The sequence below is a fragment of the Gadus morhua genome, chromosome 5 (genome assembly GCF_902167405.1).
Source record: "Gadus morhua chromosome 5, gadMor3.0, whole genome shotgun sequence".
NCBI lineage: Eukaryota > Metazoa > Chordata > Actinopteri > Gadiformes > Gadidae > Gadus > Gadus morhua.
Genome location: NC_044052.1, coordinates 3,717,257 through 3,737,958, shown reverse-complemented (window position 1 = coordinate 3,737,958; position 20,702 = coordinate 3,717,257). Strand labels below are relative to the sequence as shown.

Sequence of the window (20,702 nt, the reverse complement as noted above, 5' to 3'; positions counted from 1 at the left end):
CCTAGTATGATATAGTACAACGCAGCAGTACACAGTAGTACATAGACTATAATAACAAGTCTGCATAACATATGCTGTGCACAAATGGGAAACACATTACAATAGTGTACAACACCTTACAACAAATGCTAAACTTCGGAAAGGTATCACATTACGTAGGTAAGAATGTTGTCTCAATCCAAATATTTGTAACCCATCTAACATAAACCCACAGGATCAGCACAGAGATGATATTATCACTTGCTATAGTTGCAAATTACATCAACCAGACACCATTTTGAGCCAATCAGAAAGGGCAATTGCCGTGACCAGCATTAGATCATAATCACCATCAGCCTTTAGGGTTGACCCTGAATAGATTGCTCTAGATTGAATTATCCCAGTGCAACCGCCCTCCAACAACAGTTTTTCCTTAAATCCAAGTGCTATGCCGTGTAAACAACTGTTGGGACCTCTGGTCCTCTTGGCCACTTTTCCGTCTAAACTCTTTCACCAAAGAATGATTAGTGTGTTAATACCATACAGTCTATGGGTTATATGGTTTAATGCACTTAGTTTAAAATTCTGTGTCCGATTCTCTGCGCTTGTGCCTTCAGCTGTTCACCATGATAGAACACATAATGTGAAAGTCCATTAAGTATCTATCAAGAAACTGGCTAAGCCTTAGGGAGAACCGTAGACCACATATCGTCTCTTGTAACATGACTGCTTCGATTTAGGGGACATGTTTGGAAAACAGTCATATGGTAGAATTGCAACCTGTAAAATAAACTAAAATTATACAAATAATCAGTGCAGGTTTAATGAGGCACGCAGCACAGTCTAAAACAAACATTTAAAGTTCCTGCAGGTAGCATTATTGCCAGAGGGTGGCGCTGCTCTCACCCACAGCGCTGAACATCACGCCCTTGTAAAAAAGCAACATTGATGGAAGAGAGAGAAGAGAGAGAAAAAAACAAGAAACTTAAAATCAAGGGGCATTTTCAGCAGGTTCACATTTTCTGTTGTAAATCGAGTGATTATCTATTTTTATCTCTTACACAATGTTAATCTTGTTTATGTTTAACAACTGTTATCCACCTGCAACCAACTTTTTTCAACTTTTCCATGTACTGTGTAGTTTATAGTATTGAGAAGTACACAGTACTTCTGAATCTTTTGTTGATGGCAGAAGTGTTTTAATAAGAGTGTAACACGGAAACAACAAGAAACCTCAAAGCACAAAAATGAGCTAGATAGTGAGACTGCCACATCCTGTGTGCAACAGCAGGCAGCACACACCGGAAACAGGCTGTCTGTGGCCACGTCATGTTTCAGTGATTCACCTCACTCCCCTTTCGTAATGTACTGTAGACCTTCATCAGGTATGCTGCGTTTAATAAGACTAGATTTGGATCCTATTAAACAAGAATTAATGTTAAATTGGATGACATTTTGACATTATTCCATTTATCTTTTTACTCATGTTTATGTTTACTACGTGTTTCACCTGCAAGCTCAATCTAACTTTCTCTTCTGTGTGTGTCTGTGTGCGTTTGCATGTTGACGTGTGTGGTTGTGTGTGTGTGTGTGTGTGTGTGTGTGTGTGTGTGTGTGTGTGTGTGTGTGTGTTTGTGTGTGTGCGCGACCAAAGCTGTCCCTGCGCCGGCAGCAGGTGAGCGAGAAGCTGAACGAGTGGTGGGTGTTTGGGGAGAAGTACAAGGAGCTGTGTGAGTGGCTGACCGCCATGGAGAGCAAGGTGTCCCACAACGGAGACGTCAGCATTGAGGAGATGATCGACAAGCTGCGCAAGGTACCTTGTTCCCACGCGTCGACTCTATGCCTCTGTTGTGATTGGGCGTGCGGATCGGAACACAGGTGTGACGTCCACACTTGGATTCCAACTCTGTGGACGGCTTAGTGTGTTGGATTTCACTTTCCCTCAAAAGTACTGCCAGGTAAAAATAGATCTGCTGGAATATGGCTGGGTGGAAGAGAAGCCCTAATGGTGTTCAGTGGTTGAGCCCCCACCAGACGGGGGCTGTGAGTGGGGCCAGCGCGAGCGCTCTGGGCATGCTTTACATCACTGAGTGCAATCTGGGTTCCTGTTGAGAGGGGAGTGTGGGACTGAGAACGCAGACAGCTCCGGGGGGAATGTTTATTTATTGATAGTTTTCCTCCTTCTTCAGTGCAACATGTCGGTAGTAGTCTATACCTGCATATAGTCTGCATACCGGGAGAATTCTGGTAGGCCCACAGTCAATTGTTTAGTTTTTTTAGATATATGGTATTAATGAGCAGGTGGGGTTAAGGTGCATCTTTGTTTTTTAATAGATGCCTATAGGCTATGCTGTAGAGGTTTTGGACCCACAATCTGTTGGCTGGGAGGCAAATCCTCCTGCCCACTAGACTACCCCACAGGATGGACTCTCCATTACGACCAGAGTTTCATCATGACCAGGCTTTCTATCATATTATGTAGAAAAATGTTTTCTATCATTAAATAGCGTATGGGGTTAATTACATAGAAGAACATTTGATATGGGGAACTCTTGGAAAATGGCTTTACTGAAAAACAGTTCAGTTAATTTAATTTAACTAATCCAATAGGTTTACCTGAATAGAAGCCTCCATTCTTGCAAGAGAGACTCAAAGGGCTACCGCAAGACAATACAGGGAACATGACATCAATGTGTACAATGACAGGCTCGTGTAGTGTTAGTAGTATTTGTAGTCATCTACTCTAACTTGATATTGTCTTGCATATTCCTGAACACACTGAACACAGGACACCTGCATGTTCATGAGGCTTCAAATGCACACAAAGATTCTGTCCATGACCACCTGAACAACCTCCTTACCGGGAAGTGGTCTAACTTCACTGATCCTGATTGGTTGGATGTCTCTGACGTTGCCAGGACTACCAGGAGGAGATCACCCTGGTGGAGAACAACAAGCTGCAGCTACACCTGCTGGGCGAGCGGCTGGCCCGGGCCAGCCACCAGAGCAAGGCCTGCGAGATAGAGGGCAAGCTGGGCAAGGTGGACGACCGCTGGCAGCACCTGCTGGACCTCATCGGAGCCAGGTGACCCCCAGTTTGCCCCTCGACCACGAGGGTTCTGCCGGTTTGGCCGCATTCAGGAAGCACTGCATTGGTTGATGTTAGAAGTATGGAGGAGCTACTCAGATGTATTACAGACTATAGAGTATAGAGTGTGTGTGTGAGCGATGGTTAGTGCTTGGCATTTGGTTCTATGAACCTCCTCACTGTAACAACAGCGATATATTGGCAAATGTACTTTTCATTCGCTTTGGATAAAAGCGTCTGCTAAGTGTTAATGTAAATGGTGTGGCGTGCAGAGGGAAGAAGCTGAGGGAGACCCTGGTGGCGGTCCAGCAGCTTGACAAGAACATGAGCAGCCTGCGCGCCTGGCTGGCCCACATCGAGACAGAGCTGTCCAGACCCATGGCCTACGACACCTGTGACTTCCAGGAGATCCAGAGGAAGCTGGACCTCCAGCAGGTAGCTAAAGTCCTGCAGGGCTGTACAGTAGGGCTGCGTTGCAACGATTCGTAGATTGGTAGCTACTGTCTATCGACCGGAGGTCCATCAAAGCTAATTCTGATCATCCGCTCATGGTTTAAGTAACCACGTACAAATCCCAAACAGTTGTTCCTTAATGCTTCACAAATTCTGATATTTGGTTCATGGAGGATTCTAAAATGAGTTATTTTGTTTTCAATGCTGCTTGTTCGATGAGGCAAGCTAATATTATATTAGCTTGCTAATATTATAGTGAGCTGTATAGTAAATCCCTCATGATAGCCGTGCTGTAATTTACACATTTTATAGACATAAAATGGCAAAAAATCCCCCCCCCCTTTCTCAATCTCCCTCCCAGGAGCTGCAGAGGGACATAGAGAAGCACAGCACGGGCGTGGCCTCGGTGCTCAACCTGTGTGAGGTCCTCCTCCACGACTGCGACGCCTGCGCCACTGACACCGAGTGCGACTCCATCCAGCAGGCCACGCGCAGCCTGGACCGCCGCTGGAGGGCCATCTGCGCCCTGTCCATGGACCGCCGGCTCAAGTAGGCACCAGGGGGTTGGGGGGCGGGGCTTATAGTCTCTATGGACCCCTTTCTTCTGCGCCCTGTCCATGGACCGCCGGCTCAAGTAGTCACCAGGGGGGAAGGGGGCGGGGCTTATAGTGCTGTGAGGCCAGTCTCTATGGACCCCTTCTCACAGGTCAATATTAGGGTCAAGTATTTTCCTGTTCCTGAGGTTTCATTTAGATAATTTATAGGGATATCCCGATCCTATCCAAGGCATCGGTATCGGTCCGATATTGGCCAATTACGCTGGATCGGATATCGGAGGGGAGAAATAAATATGATCCGATCCACGCAGCGTTTCACGTTATAACAACAATAGTCGCCAATTAGGCACATGCGCATGAGAGCTAGTGCATTAGAGCTACCTGTTGAACAGTCAGTATTTAAACCGTAAAGAAACAGCCTGGTTTATGCATGGCTCACCTCAGCGGTTTCCGAGCGCGATCATGTCAGACACTCCAGCTTGGGCAAGAGCGCATTACAGCTGTTGTGATCGCCAAACCCGGGCTTGGGGATCACAAAAGTGAACCATTTCGGAAGACGCAGACGTTCAATCGATTAAAATGATTAATCGATTGCAAATATGATTATTATATATCGGGCGTTTCGGGTATGGTAACCCCCGTTTATATGGCTAGAGGCTTGCTGCTTCTTACATATCCGATGTACTTACGGTAGAAGCTAAAGGCTAACGTAAACAATATTTTTCACATCATGATATCTACCCAAACGATATGCCATATGAAAGAGACTCCAAGGAATCCAACCGTACAAGCCTTATCATTTTTTGCTTTTATCTCGATTAACTAGATGTGGAAAAAAAACGTCAATCACACTTCCTGGTTACTATGAGTGATGACACTCATGCATGCACAAGAGCACACACTCGATTAAACCATTTCAAACTATCAGCTGTAACAGCTCACCTATTCTATCTATTATCTCAAATGTATTCAAACTTTAACCATTTGCTATTTGTTTAACTCTTCTGTTTCCAACCATTATTTTTATTTTTTTGTACGTTTACATTGTTTACTTACTTTTGAACTCGGAAGTGAAAAAGTGGTATCGGGACATCCCTAATAATTGTTGTATGTCACAGCACCCGATGTGTGTTTATTTGACTAGTTGTGTCCATACTGATACTTTACGACTTGAATCGAACAGACCCAGAATTATTGCCATGAGCTACAGCTTTGTATTCCCCACTTTGAACACCACTGCCAGATTTGAACCGCTTTCTCCTCTCTCCCCCACATCCTGCATCTCATCCTCCTCCTCCTCGTTTTCCTCCTCATCCACCTCCTCTACAACCTCCTCCTCTTCCTCCTCCTCCTCCCTCTTCCTCCTCCTCCTCCTCCTCTAACACCTACTCTACCTCCTCCTCCTTCTCTTCCACCGCATCCTCTTTCTCTTCCTCTTCCTCTGCCACCATCTCTTCCTCCTCCCCCTCTACCCCCTACTCTACCTCTTCCTCCTCCTCCTCCTCTAGGATCGAGGAGACCTGGCGCCTATGGCAGAAGTTTCTGGATGACTTCTCCCGTTTCGAGGAGTGGCTGGCCACGTCCGAGAGGACCGCCGCCTCCGCCAACTCCTCGGGCGTTCTGTACACCGTCGCCAAGGAGGAGCTCAAGACCTTCGAGGTGCGCCTCCAGCATTATGGGATGGACACACAGGACACACCCCTTTTTAACCTAGACATCATATCGTACAGACATAGAGACCTGGTTGGGTCAAAGCACAGTAACGGATGACGTTCACCCTGGTGATGACAAACACGACCTGAAGAGAGCAGCATAAACAGACAACATACGATACGATAATACCTTATTCTGTGAGCAAGTCTGAAATTTGTCTTGCATCCCAGCAGCTCTATTTACAAACATTACAGATGAGACAAGACATCAAGACAGGACCCCAAATTTTAAATAATACATTTAAATTATTTTTGGATCCTACATAATAAAAATACATACATTCATCATAGCATTACAACAACAGGAGACAACATTTAAGGTCCATCAGTGTGCCTTATTCAGTTCGAGGATTGACTGGTGAACAGCATCAGCATTAAGATAAACAGGATCAATGATGGTCCAGACTGTGTATGCCTTCTTAACCTGTCATGGTAGCCAGCTTCTAAGTTGATATGCGTGTGTGTGTGTGTGTGTGTGTGTGTGTGTGTGTGTGTGTGTGTGTGTGTGTGTGTGTGTGTGTGTGTGTGTGTGTGTGTGTGTGTGTGTGTGTGTGTGTGTGTGTGTGTGTGTGCGCGCGCATGCCCCCCGCAGGGCTTCCAGAGGCAGGTGCACGAGAGCCTGACCCACCTGGAGTTCCTGAACAAGCAGTACCGGCGGCTGGCCCGGGAGAACCGCACCGACGCGGCCGGTCGCCTGCGGGAGATGGCCCATGACGCCAACCAGCGCTGGGACGACCTGCAGAAGAGGGTGACCTCCGTGCTGCGCAGGCTCAAGGTAGCACCCGCTAGCACCGCCGCCAAAATAATAGAAGAAAAAAGTGGAATAAACTGAAAATGAAATTAGCTTGCTGGGCTTGTGCATTCAAAGGAACACCCAACCGTCGGGAGTGCTGTTCCAATGGGATGTTTACCCTCGTTTTTACCTGACAAACATCACAATTATCACCACAACGACACCTCAAAACTGTCGCAATCCCCACCCAAAAGAACAAAGTCCTCAGAACCCGGGGGAGTGGTTGAACCCCCTGAATAACACACATAACCTTAACCCCTAGCCCTAACGCTAGGGTGAGGGTAAGGAAACAGAGGGATACTGTCTGTGTGTGAGCTGACATGTACGTGACCAGTGTACCGGTCCCGATGTGTTCCCCCGCAGCACTTCATCGGCCAGCGCGAGGAGTTTGAGACGGCCAGGGACGGCATCCTGGTGTGGCTGACCGAGATGGACCTCCAGCTCACCAACATCGAGCACTTCTCCGAGTGTGACATCCAGGCCAAGATCAAACAGCTCAGGGTAAAGGCCTTGGTTTCACCCAACGCTAGGAGACTTCAACGTACAACAAAATGACGAGGTCGTCGTCCCGTCAGGTTACACAACGAGGGCATACCGTTTGTAACACGTAAACCCTGAATACCTGGTAGTGTAAACACCACCGCGAGGAAAGCCTTTAGTAAAGACTCTTACCAGTTGACTCTACCTGTGTCAGTGTTAATTTTGTCAGCTATTTTAGATTTAGTCTTAGTCTTAGTCTTTTGACGAAAATGCTTAGTATATTTAGTCACATTTTAGTCATTGTTTTCCTTTGTAGTTTTAGTCTAGTTTTAGTCGACGAAAATTCCTTACATTTTAGTCAACTTTTAGTCATTACTTTTACTCAAAATGTTTTCTCTTTTTAAACTAGTTCAATTAGGCTAACCCTATATAGGCTATATGGACACCTGCTAAGTTGTTCCACTCAAATAGAGTACTAAAGTGAAAACGTTACGTTGTCCTGGCAACCGGATTTTCAGTTCTAAACAACCGAACGAGAGATGGTGTTCTCCATTGCTTCCATGTGTTGTTTCTTTCAAAATTAAAATAAATCAATTTCAAGAGGTGAAAATCACTACCAATCGAAAAATGTCGAGGCGTTCATGTATTCCCCTGGGGTATTAAAAGGAAACGTTTGTACACGTTAGTTTAGTTTAGTTTTTTTTTTAATATGAAGACAATCTATTCTCAATATTACTTACATCATTGGTAAAGCAAACTCACAAATCAATTCGCAAAAAGATTGTTCCTTTTCTATAAAAGGTTTGTGTGCCATAGGATTTCCCCTTGTTAATTTGGTTGTGCAGAACCGAAAATCTGTTGCTCTCGAAAAGTGACGTCACACTTTACTACTCTTGTCTGTTCAGCCTTCAAAACGATAGCTGGTAAATTGTGAAATATGCATTAAACTAATCAGAAAACGCGGTTATATGCTATAAACCCGATAGTATCTTGGGTATAAAGGCTGGGACGAATTTCAAAGTCCACCTTATGTTGGAGTATAGACCGTGGCGATTCCCATTGAAACGAATGGCGCGGTGATTTTCTTCAAAACGAGAGCCGGTAAATTGTGAAAAATGAATTAAACTGTAATCAGACAACGCGGTTATATGCTATAGACCCTAGTATCTGTGGAATAAAAGCTGGGAAGAATTTCGAATCATGTACAATGCATAACGTTAGCTCATAGCTGAGTGGACCATACCTCCCGTTGCCAAGTCGTAGCTAAGGTCCGTCCTATTTACTGGAGGAGTGAACAGTTGCATAAGAACCTTACGGGAGTGTACTGATTGGAAAATATCGTGCATTTTGAATGTCCAAACAGCACACCAATAACATTTTCGTCCTGTCTCGTCTCGTCAACGAAAACAAAATGACATTTCGTCATCGTTTTTATTATCACAGATCTATTTTTAGCTCGTCAACGTCTCGTCTTAGTCACGGAAAAAAGGTCGTTGACGAACATTTTTCGTCATATTTTTCGTTAACGAAATTAACACTGACCTGTGTTAACTTCCATGACATATTATGAACTAGGTAAAGGACCAGCGAACCACTGACCGGGACACGCCACGAGCAGCACCCAAGCTAACCTCCCCCTCTCCCCCTCCCGCCCCCCCCCCAGGCCTTCCAGCAGGAGGTGTCCCTGACCTCCCCTAAGATCGAGGTGATCTACCGGCAGGCGGAGGCGCTGATGGAGAAGAGCGAGCCGCTGGACGCCACCGTCATCGAGGAGGAGCAGGAGGAGCTGCGACGCTACTGCCAGGAGGTGTTCGGCCGGGTGGAGCGCTACCACAAGAAGCTCCTCCGCCTGCCAGTAAGGCAGAGGGCCCGCCGGGGGGGGGGGGGGGGGGGGGGGGCATGTGTGTGTAGGTGTGAACGTGTGTGTGTGTGTGTGTGTGTGTGTGTGTGTGTGTGTGTGTGTGTGTGGTTTGGCATTTGTACACCGGTGACCTTACAGAACGCAGTGTAGCGACCGCGACCCAACGGAGACTACTGACGCTGTTGCCACGGTCACCCTCTGTTTGTTCCCCCCCCCCCAGCTGACAGACGAGGACACGGAGGTGTCGTACTCGGACCGGGAGCTGGACCTGGACGAGGGGGACTGCGGGGGCGACGCCTCCTCCAGCATGCCCTGGGGGGAGCCGGAGGGCTCCCACTCCCCCCTGCCCTCCTCCAGCCGCTCGGCCTCGCTGGCCGCGCCCCCGCGGGCAGAGCGCTCGGGCCGGGACACGCCCGCCAGCGTGGACTCCATCCCCCTGGAGTGGGACCACGACTACGACCTGAGCCGCGTGCTGGAGGGCGCCGGCCGCGCCCTGGGGGAGCAGCAGGGCGAGGAGGGCGGAGACTTCCTGCAGCGGCCCGCCTCCGCGCTGTCGGGTCAGTACCAGGGGCACCCCACACACACAGACACAGACACAGACACACACACACACACACACACACACACACACACACACACACACACACACACACACACACATTGTAGGTATGGACACATAGGCCTTGAATAATGGACAGAATAAACATGTTTACACAGAGCCAGTGAGTACGGACCAGAAGGTCAAAAAGAATAATAATAATAAACATACATAACACACATACACTTAACATGTAACACAATGCACACAATAAGGACACACACATAACACACACATACACTAAACACGTAATATAAGGCACACAACAAGATGCATACACTAAGCGCATGACATAATGCACACAATGGGGACAGATACGCGGGCATGGATGCCTAGAACAGAAACTCACGCTGGTATCCTCAGCTGACGGAGGTCAAGGAGTTTATTTGAGTCCAGTTTAATAAGCAGAAAGTGGTGGTAGAAGGACTCTGATTTGAAAAAGTCTTAATACCAGCCTTTAGTAATACTGCAAACCCCTGAGTTGGAAGTATAAAAGCATTAGCATCTCAATTAATAATATATTAGCATATACACATTTTTGTACTTCTGGGTAGGTCATGAGTTTCCACCTGGTTATAAATAATCTATAAATTAATCTTAATCTGCAAATAAAATTGTAACGAAAGCTGTCCGATAAATTAAATGCAGTAAAGGTTCAATATTTGCCTTTGAGATGTCGTGGAGAAGACAGGGAGCAGAAAGTATATAAATCCTCAAGTAAAGTACATCAAATTTTTACTGAACCCCCGATTTCCGTTGAATGGCTGTGGATCCTAGTGCTAAATATGTGTACTGTACAATGTTTCTTCCAGATGTAGTCATCCCTGACAGCCCAGAAGCCTATGTTAAACTAACTGAAAACACACTGAGATCCACCACGGGTAGGAGAGACTGCAGTACCACCAGCATGCCATCAGGGGTTGAGGGGGGCGCCAGAAACAACGGCAACCCCCTTTGCCCTTGAGTGCCGCCGAATTTAGATTTGGGATTTTTTCACTGGCCTGGGTATTTGATTTGTGTCTTTCTTTGTTGAATCACACTCCGATCTAACTAGGCACTGTTTACCATGGGCAGCAGTTTTCTAACACTGGATAGGGTCAATTCCATATTCACAAGGTCTATAGACCAAATCTCCACCAGTACGCCTGGACAACGCTGAAATGGGATTCACCCTAACCACTTCTCTCTCTAACCTGCTTTACTTCTTCGGTTCAGTTTACTTGTACTATTCAGTGTGTACAACCTAACAACCTTCTAGTTTTAAATGTTGGTGTTTCCGAAAACAAAGCATGTTGTTTTACTTCCGATCTTTTGTCTTTGATTATTTTGAGGAGTGAGCGCACCTCCCCCTCCACCTCCCCCTCCACCTCCCCCCTGGTCTGAGTGTTAGACTCCCCCCTCAACCTCCCCCCTGGTCTGAGTGTTTGACTCCCCCCCCCCCCCGGACTCCCCAGTGCGCTCCATGCGTGATTCTTTTAATCATGGGGATGTGTTCTGGGGTGCTTAACTTGCGTTGCCGTGTGTTGCTAGGTGACGGGGGCTCGTCATACTCTCACGCGGCGGGGGGGGCGAGCGACGGAGGCCGCAGCTCGCTGCTCCATCAGCTGGACAGCAGCCGCAGCCGCACCCCCACCAGCCTCGAGCTGGACGGCTCCTACATGGGATACGTGAGTAACCACCACCACATCCCATATTGACACCCTCTTTCAGTTCAGGTGAGGAGGAATGACGTGTCAAACATGGGACATCCTACATGGGATTTGTGATTAACCATGACGACATCCCTTAATAACAGACTCTTTCAATGAGATTTAATGGAGAATGACTTGTTAAACATGGGGAAATCCTACTTGGGATGAATGAGGAGCCCCGACGACATCCCATAATAACAGACTCTTTCAATGAAATTCAACGAAAAAATGACATGCAAACCTTAACCAATTTGGGTCCAACCTGATAACCTGATGTGTGAGCTGCAGATATTTGAAGATATATTATTTATATTTTTATTTTGTAAATGTCAAGGGTCCTTGTGGATCAACAGTGATTTGTACCTACTAATGATTAATAGCCATGAGCAAACTACTACTTATTACACCAGTGGGATATGATGATGTGATGGGCAGATGTTGAAGGGGTAAAACAATGTTTTATCCCCCTGGACGGGGATGTGCTCAACGATATTGTGGTTGCAAGGATTTTCAGAGTGAAAAATGGGGTCACGGTTCAAAAACCTCTGGGAACCACCGGGCTAAACTGGGAACATTTATCAAGATCAGGGAATTGCTGTACTTATGATTGCACACTAAAGTCTCTCTCTCAATGCCTCTCTCTGTCTCTCTCTTCCCCTTCTTGCTGGCTCTCTCTTCTCTGTCTCTCCCCTTCCCTCGCTCAATCTCTCCCTGCCTCTACCTCCGTCCCTCCATCACCTTGACGTGTCTCTCTCTCTCTCCCCCTCCCTCGCTTCTCTCCTTGCCTTTCTCCACCCCCCCCCCCCCCCCCCCCCTCCCTGTGTCCAGATGCGTCTCCTGGGTGAGTGTCGGGGGAGCATCGACCAGGTGAAGAGGATGGGCTCTGAGCTGAAGGAGGAGGAGGACGGGGCGTCCGGCCTGGCCGACCCCAGCAGCTCTGAGTCCCAGAGCTCAGGTACACACAGCTCCTCCTCCCCCTCATCACTTGAATGTTAATTCCTCACATTGAGTCAAACTGATCGTCAATTGCTTCTATTCAATTGTGTGATGGATCGCCAATCGAGATCCAGACAATGGGGTTTGTTCCATCTATGTTGAGTGTGGCCCCAAATATCTGAGTTGTGAGCATGAATGACCAACTTGTTCAGAGAAAGGGTCTTTTACAGCAGCATCCCTCTTCCCTAACACGACATATTTACAGTTATATCAGCTAACAGCGCAAAACCAAAAACGATCGTGATGTGATTGTGTCAACTTGGAGATGCTTGCCCAAGTTCTACAAGCGGAAGATATCCGTCACAACCCACAAAACAATATCCGTATAGGATCTTCCGCTAAACATTGACCATACTTTGACACATAAGGGAGAGACATGAATATGTGAACAACACGACCCCTGTTGAGATGAACCCTCACCCTGAACCCCTCTTCCCCCCAGGGGTGATCGAGCGCTGGGAGCTGCTGCAGGCCCAGGACCTGAGCAAGGAGATGCGCACCAAACAGAACCAGCAGAAGTGGCAGCAGCTGACCTCTGACCTCCGCAGCGTGTGGGCGTGGCTGGGCCAGGCGGGGGAGGAGCTGGAGCAGCAGCGGCGGCTGGAGCTCAGCACAGACATCCAGACCATCCGGCTGCGCATCAAGAAGCTCAAGGTAGGAGTGCAGCGCTCCAGCATCGTAGCTCAAGAGCTAGCTCAATGCTACATGGTCACTGCTAATGGCTTGGTTCAATGCTACAGGGTGGTAGCTCGGGGCTAGGTCAATGCTTCACGGCTGTAGCATTTTGAGCTTTCCCAATGCTAAACGCTCTTTAAATATGCACTTACAAGCGTTCTCCTAGCTTTTATGCTAGGTGTAGCTTTCCAGCTAGACTCTGCAGTAGCTCAGAACAACAGTGGTCTGGCCGTTGTTGTTTCTCATCCAGGAGCTCCAGAAGGCGCTGGACAAGCGCAAGGCCATCGTGCTGTCGGTGAACCTGTGCAGCGCGGAGTTTGTGCAGTGTGACAGTGAGGAGAGCAGGGAGATGCAGGCGAGGCTCACGGACATGAACAACCACTGGGACAAGCTGGGGCGCGCCCTGGAGGCCTGGAGGGCCTCGCTCCAGGACGCCCTCATGCAGTGTCAGGTGGGTGTGCTCTTAGCGGCGGAAGAACGTCCAATCGAAACCGTCACAGGGATGTGTCGCAGGGTGTTGATGTGTGCATTGTATCGATGTGTCGACGGGTTCGCTAGTTGCGTGTCTCGTTCCAGTCCGTTTAGTTTTAATGAATTGAGCTGATAATCCATTCTCCTTTTTAATAAAACCTGTGTTATGAAAATGGTACCTTGATCACGTTCACTGTCACTTCCCCGGTGACTCTTCATGTGGTGTGAGTAGATAACCACACCCCTCAGGTGTTTTCTAGAACTCAACCGGAGCCTCAGTTCAATGTAACTCCTCCCACTTTGTGTGGCCCCTCCCCAGGACTTCCACGAGACCAGCCACGGCCTCCTGCTGTGGCTGGAGAACATCGACCGCCGGCGCAACGAGGTGGTCCCCATCGACCCCCTCCAGGACAGTGAGACGCTGACCCAGCACCACAAGACCCTCACGGTAGGACGCCGCCGGGCCTCCGGGGGGCACCGTCACACTCCACTCCCTGGGTTCACCCCGTAGGACCCTGCTGCCCTCATGACTCATTGTGTTGGGTTGTCTTGTCTTTGGTGACCAAGCGATGGTCCCTGGGATTCCATTTATTGTGGTTTAAAAAAATAATTCTTTGAGATCATTTTACCTTAGGCGCTGATCGCGTCTTTACCCGGTCGCTATGGACGCGGTGGCCGCCGGCGTCAGTAATAAGGGTAGCGGGGCTTTTAAAAATCTTACCCGCCGACATGGGCTTAAAGTCCCTGTTGGAGCGGAATACTCCGTAGAGGAGTGCTGTCTGGCAGTGGGTGAACTGGTGGGATATGACAGCATGAAAGCCGCATCCAGGATGAACAGCGCGATTGTTATTTTTGTAGACACGCTGGACAAAGTGAACACCGTGGTGGAGCGGGGAATTGTGTTGAGAAATACGCATATTGGTGTTTTCCCGCTGGTTAATCCTGCAAAAAAAGTAATTCTATCGAACCTGCCTCCGTTTATTAGCAACGAGGCTTTGGAAAGGGAGCTGTCACGTCATGGGCAAATTGTGTCAGCAATGAAGTTTCTTTCCTCCGGCTGTAAGTCAGCTCGTGTAAAACATTTAGTGGGTTTCAGAAGGCAGGTATACATGATCCTTAAAAACGAATATAATGATGAATTGAAGGTGGTGATGAAGTTTAAAGTCGATGGCTTTGACTACACCATCTTTGTAACCACTGAGTCAATGAAGTGTTTTAGCTGTGGGAAAGAGGGGCACTTGGCGAGAGGCTGTCCAGAAAAGAGGCAGGGGGTGGAAGCCCAGGAGCCACAGGCTGCACAGGCAGAGAGACAGGCTGAAGTAGTAGAGAGACAGGATGTAGTGGCAGAGGCAGTGCTCCAGGTTGTAGATGTGGAAGGGAGGTCAGATGTAGTGGCAGAGGTGGTGGCTGCCGAAACAGGGGAGCAGGCAGGCAGTGAGGGGGGGTCAGAGGAGGCCGCAGCCCAGCGGCCAAATACAGATTCTCAGCAGGAGGGAGGGCAGCCCTCTGCTTCTACTTCTTCGTCTAATATAGTCATAAGTGCACCCACTCAGACTAGTGTTGAGGGAGAGGATGAAGAGGGAATGAACGTTGATACTTTAACAACTGACGGGGAGACAAGAATAAGAGATGAGGAAAATTTGTTTAAAGTGCCAAGGACAGAGAGAAAGACAAGGTCACAAGCAAAAGGGATAAGGTCAAAAAAAAAGGTAGTGCAGGATAGTGGGACGAATGGAGGCTCTGACACAGATAGTGATTTAGAGTCATCTGATTCATCTTTAGCTGATGGTCAGAAAGCCAATGGTTACAGTTTGGAGCAAATTCGTAGTTTCCTCGAGAAGATGAAAGGACGACGGGCTGTCAATGTAGGGGAGGTTTTCCCAAACCGCTCCTTGTTTGTTGAATCAGCTAAATGGTTGATCAGACACAGAGGCGCTGATGGTCTTATGGACACGGAAGTGTATAGACTCAGAAAGATTGTGCAAAGAGTGAACGCAGAAATCAGCAATGATCAAGAGTAAGGAGATACTTTTTTATTGTTTCATTACTCTTGCTGTACTTATGGCTAGTTTTAGAATCTCATCTCTTAATTTAAATGGAGCAAGAGATGCTAAAAAAAGAGCTTTGTTTTTTGAACTTGTAAAATTAAAGGGCATAGACATTTCTTTTTTACAAGAAACACACACCACTGCGGACATTGAAGTCGAGTGGAAACGAGAATGGGATGGCAATATCGTTTTTAGTCACAATAGCAATTTGAGTGCTGGAGTGGCAATTCTTTTTGCAAAAAACTTTTTGCCAGTATCGTTTGACTGTGAAGAAATTATAAAGGGAAGACTTCTTAAAGTCACTGCACGATATGAAAAAAGCACCTTTACATTGTTAAATGTCTATGCCCCTGTTAACCCACAAGAAAGATGTTGTTTTTTAAATAAATTAGCAGACACTCTTTCAGGCTGTGCTCAAACTGATTTCCTAATCCTAGGGGGTGATTTTAATTGCACTGTGGATGATTTAGACAGGAATCATTTGGAGCCAAATTTACAGTCAAGGAAGTTTCTAAAAAGAATTATTGCAACCTATGATTTGAGTGATGTGTGGAGATCCAAACATGGAAACTGCAGGCAATATTCATGGTCTCATGCCAGAGATAATTATATTACTCTGGCTAGATTAGATCGTTTTTATTGTTTTAATCATCATTTGCAGATTTTTAAAAAATGTTTTTTGAGTCCAGTAGGTTTCTCAGATCATTTTTTGTTGGTGGGAACTGTTTTTATAAGCAGGGTTAAACCTAAAAGTGCCTATTGGCACTTTAATATCTCACTTTTGAATGATTGTACTTTTAAGAAATGCTTAACCTTTCTTTGGGAAGAATGGAGGTGTAAGAAGCATGAACATTCATCCCTCCAGCAATGGTGGGACTTAGGAAAGGTGCGGGTTAAGCAGTTTTGTATACAGTACAACTTAAATGTTACTCGAGAGGCGGCTCAATCTATTAAAAACCTAGAGACCAGTATTGTGGAGCTCCAGGAATTGAGTAATTCTACTGGGGACCAATCACATCTTAAAGCTTTCAAAGACAAAAAAGCTGTTTTGGCAGACCTGCTGGGAGTAAGGGCCCAGGGTGCTTTGGTCCGATCTAGGTTTAGAAACCTAGTAGAAATGGATGCTCCTTCAAAATTTTTCTTTAATTTAGAAAAAAAGAATGGCCAAAACAGAATAATTCATTGTATTCAATCAGCTGACGGCATAGAGCTCACTCAGTCGGATGATATAAGAAAGAGGGCTGTGGATTTTTACACAGAGCTCTATAACTGTCAGTACACTGAGTTTGACCAGAGAGGAGAGTTGTTTTTTGACCAGCTCCCTCAGCTGTCAGAAGATAACAATGCTAGCTTAGAGCAACCACTGTCTCTGCAGGAATTGCAGGGGGCGCTCATGAGCACAGCTAATGGGAAAGCCCCAGGAATTGATGGTCTACCTGTGGATTTTTATAAGTGTTTTTGGTCCACGATCGGGGTGGACTTGCTAGAAGTCATAAATGACAGCTTGGCTGCAGGAAAGCTTCCTCTAAGCTGTCGTAGAGCAGTCCTCACTCTGCTACCTAAGAAGGGAGACCTGTCAGAAATTAAAAACTGGAGGCCGGTCAGTCTGCTATGTGCGGATTATAAAATTTTATCAAAAGCACTAGCAAACCGTCTGAGAAGAGTAATTGTAAATGTAATTCATATCGACCAATCTTACTGTGTCCCTGGCAGGTCGCTAAAAGACAACATCTCCTTAATAAGAGACTACCTACAGATCTCCAAAACCTTAGGCTTGAACTTCGGTCTGATTTCCCTAGATCAGGAAAAAGCTTTTGATCGAGTGGAACATCAGTATCTTTGGGAAACGTTGGGTGCTTTTGGTTTCTCTCCTGTTTTTACCAACAAGATTAAAGTCCTCTATAATCAAATTGAAAGCGTGCTCAAAATAAATGGTGGCTTAACTGCCTCTTTTGCAATCAAGAGAGGTATTCGCCAGGGATGTGCATTGTCAGGCATGCTATACTCCTTAGTTATAGAACCCTTTTTGTCAAAAATAAGGAAAGCCTTGAGTGGGGTAAAACTGTCTGTAGATTGTGTACCGTTGCATCTGTCGGCATATGCTGATGATATTATTGTGGCAGTAAATAATGATGGTGATGTGGAAAAATTAATGAAGATTATAGAGTCCTTTGAAAATGTGTCTTCATCAAAGGTCAACTGGGCTAAAAGCAGTGCTCTCTTAAGTGGAAATTGGCATGGGAGGGTACCTAAGTTACCTGATGGGATTTTCTGGGAAAGACATGGCATCAAGTATCTGGGAGTGCAACTGGGTGATGACTCTGCAGAGAAAAGGAACTGGGAGGGAGTGGTGGAGAAGATGGAGGGCAGGCTGGGGAGGTGGCGCTGGCTCTTGCCCAGGATGTCATACAGAGGCAGATCAATCATTATTAACAACCTGGTGGCCTCTTCTCTGTGGCACCGGCTAGCTGTGTTGGAGCCTCCTGCAGGTCTTTTGGGGAGATTGCAGAGTATTATTGTTGACTTTTTTTGGGACAAGCTCCATTGGGTCCCACAAAGCGTATTATTTCTACCTAAAGAAGAGGGAGGACAGGGCATAGCAAGTCTAGCAAGCAGGAAAGCAGCTTTCAGGTTACAGTTTTTACAAAGCTTTCTATACTGACCCCAAAATCTGCCGTGGAGACAAGTAGCTGGAATTGTTTTTGGTTGGGTTGGAGGTTTAGGTTTTGGAAAAACGTTGTTTTCTCTGGACTGTTCTTGCTTCAATCTAAATGTTTTACCACCTTTTTATCTAAGTGTTTTGAAAGCATGGAGTGTGATGGAGGCTGGTTGCTTAGAAGCCACATCCTCTTTGTACTGGCTGCTAAGGGAGCCCATTCTAAAGGGGGCTCGTCTAGCGGCTGCATGGGAGGAGGTGCCAAACATGACTGGATTACTGAAGGAGAAGGAGATAACAACTGTCCAGGAGTTGTTGCAGCTGGCTGGTGCTCAGGTGGACAATGCAGAAAACGTGGCAGGAAGACTGGCAGTCCGATCCACACGTGTGGTGGGACGTAGACTGGACGGTTTTAAGAAGGCCTTGTCCTCAGAAGACAGAGCTCTTCTGACTGGATGGTTTAAAGGAGACTTAACACCTGATCATAGTGACCCTTTCCCTAAGATATGCATCCGGCCTTTTGGGAAGGACTGTGAGGCTTTGGGTCCTCTGCTGGACAGGCAGGAGTGGATGTCCATGGACTCTGCGAGTGGAAAGTCCCTTTACATGGGATGTGTGAAAGCTTTAAATAAGGAAAAACTTAAAGGCAAGACTGACACTCCCTGGAGGGATCATCTCAGAGTAAAAGCTGAGGTCAAACCAGCATGGAGTACACTGTACAAGGCTCCAGTCACAAAAAACATTGGGGACTTGCATTGGCGTGTTTTACATGGAATCATAGCAGTCAATGGTTTTGTCTGTATTCTAAACCCTAGTGTGTCAGATAAGTGTCTCTTCTGTAACCTGAGGGAAACCATTTTTCACTGCTTTGTTGACTGTTCACGACTGATTCCACTGTTCCAAAACCTGAGGTCCGTTGTGTCTTTGTTCAAAGAAAAATTTAGTAAACAGTTGTTCATATTTGGTTTCTCCTATAGGAAGAACAAAAAGAAGAAAGGCAAGCTCCTGAATTTTCTTTTTGGTCAGGCCAAGATGGCCATTTATTTAAGCAGGAGAGAAACGATAGATGGAGGCCAGAGACGTGATTGTGTGTCAATTTTCAAGTGTCTTGTTAGAGCCCGGATACGGTTTGAATATAATTATTACGCAAAGATGGAGGATGTGGATACGTTTAAAGGTGTTTGGGACAGTGAAGACATCCTTTTCTCTATAAAAGACCCAGACATTACCTTTACAGATCTGTTGCTTTAGTTTGTTTTTGGTTTTTGTCTCTTCTGTTTTTTTCTTTTTTCTTTTTGTTTTTATTTATTTATTTTATTGTGTGTTGTGTGTGTCTGTGTTTTTGTTTTTGTAAAAAGATGTAAATAAATAAGCGGTTTTAAAACTCTCTGTCTCTCTCTGTCTCTGTCTCTCTCTCTGTCTCTCTCTGTCTCTCTCTCTCTGTCTGTCTCTCTGTCTCTGTCTCTCTCTGTCTCCTTGTCTCTCTCGTGTAGCAAATGCGCCGTGAGCTGCTGGACTCCCAGGTGAAGGTGGCCCTGCTGCAGGACATGTCTCTGCAGCTGCTGGTCAATGCCCCGGGCAGCGACTGCCTGGAGGCCAAGGAGAAGGTGCACGTCATCGGCAACCGGCTCAAGATGCTGCTGAAGGAGGTGACCAGGGACCTGCGGGAGCTGGCCAGGACCTTGGACCTCACCAGTAGCCAGCAGGTCAGACCTCCTGGAGCCTTCTAGTACTGGTGTTGGATGAACTTCTTACACATGAGATTAATTTATTGATATTTGATATTATTCTTGATTGGCTTTCTTAAATTGGTTATATTATTTCAATGTGTATTCTCTTCTGTAATGTGGTATTTTTATTGACAATAGTTCTCTCTTGTCTCTCTCTCTCTCTCTCTCTGTCTCTGTCTCTGTCTCTGTCTCTGTCTCTGTCTCTGTCTCTGTCTCTGTCTCTGACTCTGACTCTCTCTCTCTCTCAGGACCTGTCTTCTTGGTCGTCCGCTGATGATCTGGACACCTCCGGGTCGGTCAGCCCGGCGTCGGGGAGGAGCACGCCGAGCCGTCGACGATCGGTAACATCCACACGCCCCGTCCACACTGCACTCGGCGCGTTGGCACGAAAGTTAAAAAAAATAAATATAAAGGGCAAAATAAGACCTGGTCAGACTCTCAAAGGTCATCATAGCGGTAGTCAAAGGTCATCATACTGGTAGTGAAAGGTCATCATAGCGGGAGTCAAAGGTCATCATAGCGGTAGTCAAAGGTCATCATAGCGGTAGTCAAAGGTCATCATAGCGGTAGTCAAAGGTCATCATAGCGGTAGTCAGCACCACAGGGGCACATACCACCTGAACCACTGCAGCCACCTCCCAGACCTGCTCATCCACCTCCACACATTCTCAACCCCCCTTTCAAGAGCTTTTTTCACCTGTCTTCACATTATCTTCTTTATTCCCAGATCAAACTCCCCGGCGCAACGACAGAGAAATCATGTTTACTCTGTCTCTCTCTATCTCTCTCTCTCTCTCTCTCTCTCTCTCTCTCTCTCTCTCTCTCTCTCTCTCTCTCTCTCTCTCTCTCTCTCTATCTATCTATCTATCTATCTATTTTTTCTGGTTGCATTAACTTTTTGGGGACTTTTTTCG

General features: G+C 46.7%; 1 protein-coding gene across 7 annotated transcripts in view; it reads left to right on the top strand.

Annotated features, from left to right (window-relative positions):
• syne1b (spectrin repeat containing, nuclear envelope 1b) overlaps positions 1-20,702 on the top strand; it is a 135,130-nt gene that overhangs the window by 110,386 nt on the left and 4,042 nt on the right. For 5 of the 7 annotated variants that reach the window (XM_030357048.1, XM_030357043.1, XM_030357045.1 and 2 more), the window contains 17 exons: positions 1,634-1,792; positions 2,898-3,064; positions 3,340-3,502; positions 3,882-4,069; positions 5,586-5,736; positions 6,382-6,564; positions 6,946-7,083; positions 8,726-8,917; positions 9,144-9,480; positions 10,334-10,402; positions 11,052-11,188; positions 12,041-12,167; positions 12,651-12,862; positions 13,134-13,334; positions 13,674-13,802; positions 19,552-19,764; positions 20,037-20,129. In XM_030357048.1, coding sequence (XP_030212908.1) covers positions 1,634-1,792; positions 2,898-3,064; positions 3,340-3,502; positions 3,882-4,069; positions 5,586-5,736; positions 6,382-6,564; positions 6,946-7,083; positions 8,726-8,917; positions 9,144-9,480; positions 10,334-10,402; positions 11,052-11,188; positions 12,041-12,167; positions 12,651-12,862; positions 13,134-13,334; positions 13,674-13,802; positions 19,552-19,764; positions 20,037-20,129 — 2,859 coding nt within the window. Of the gene's footprint in view, positions 1-1,266; positions 1,365-1,633; positions 1,793-2,897; positions 3,065-3,339; positions 3,503-3,881; positions 4,070-5,585; positions 5,737-6,381; positions 6,565-6,945; positions 7,084-8,725; positions 8,918-9,143; positions 9,481-10,333; positions 10,403-11,051; positions 11,189-12,040; positions 12,168-12,650; positions 12,863-13,133; positions 13,335-13,673; positions 13,803-19,551; positions 19,765-20,036; positions 20,130-20,702 lie in introns of those variants that run through there. The other 2 variants (XM_030357049.1, XM_030357044.1) reach the window with 2 other exon arrangements.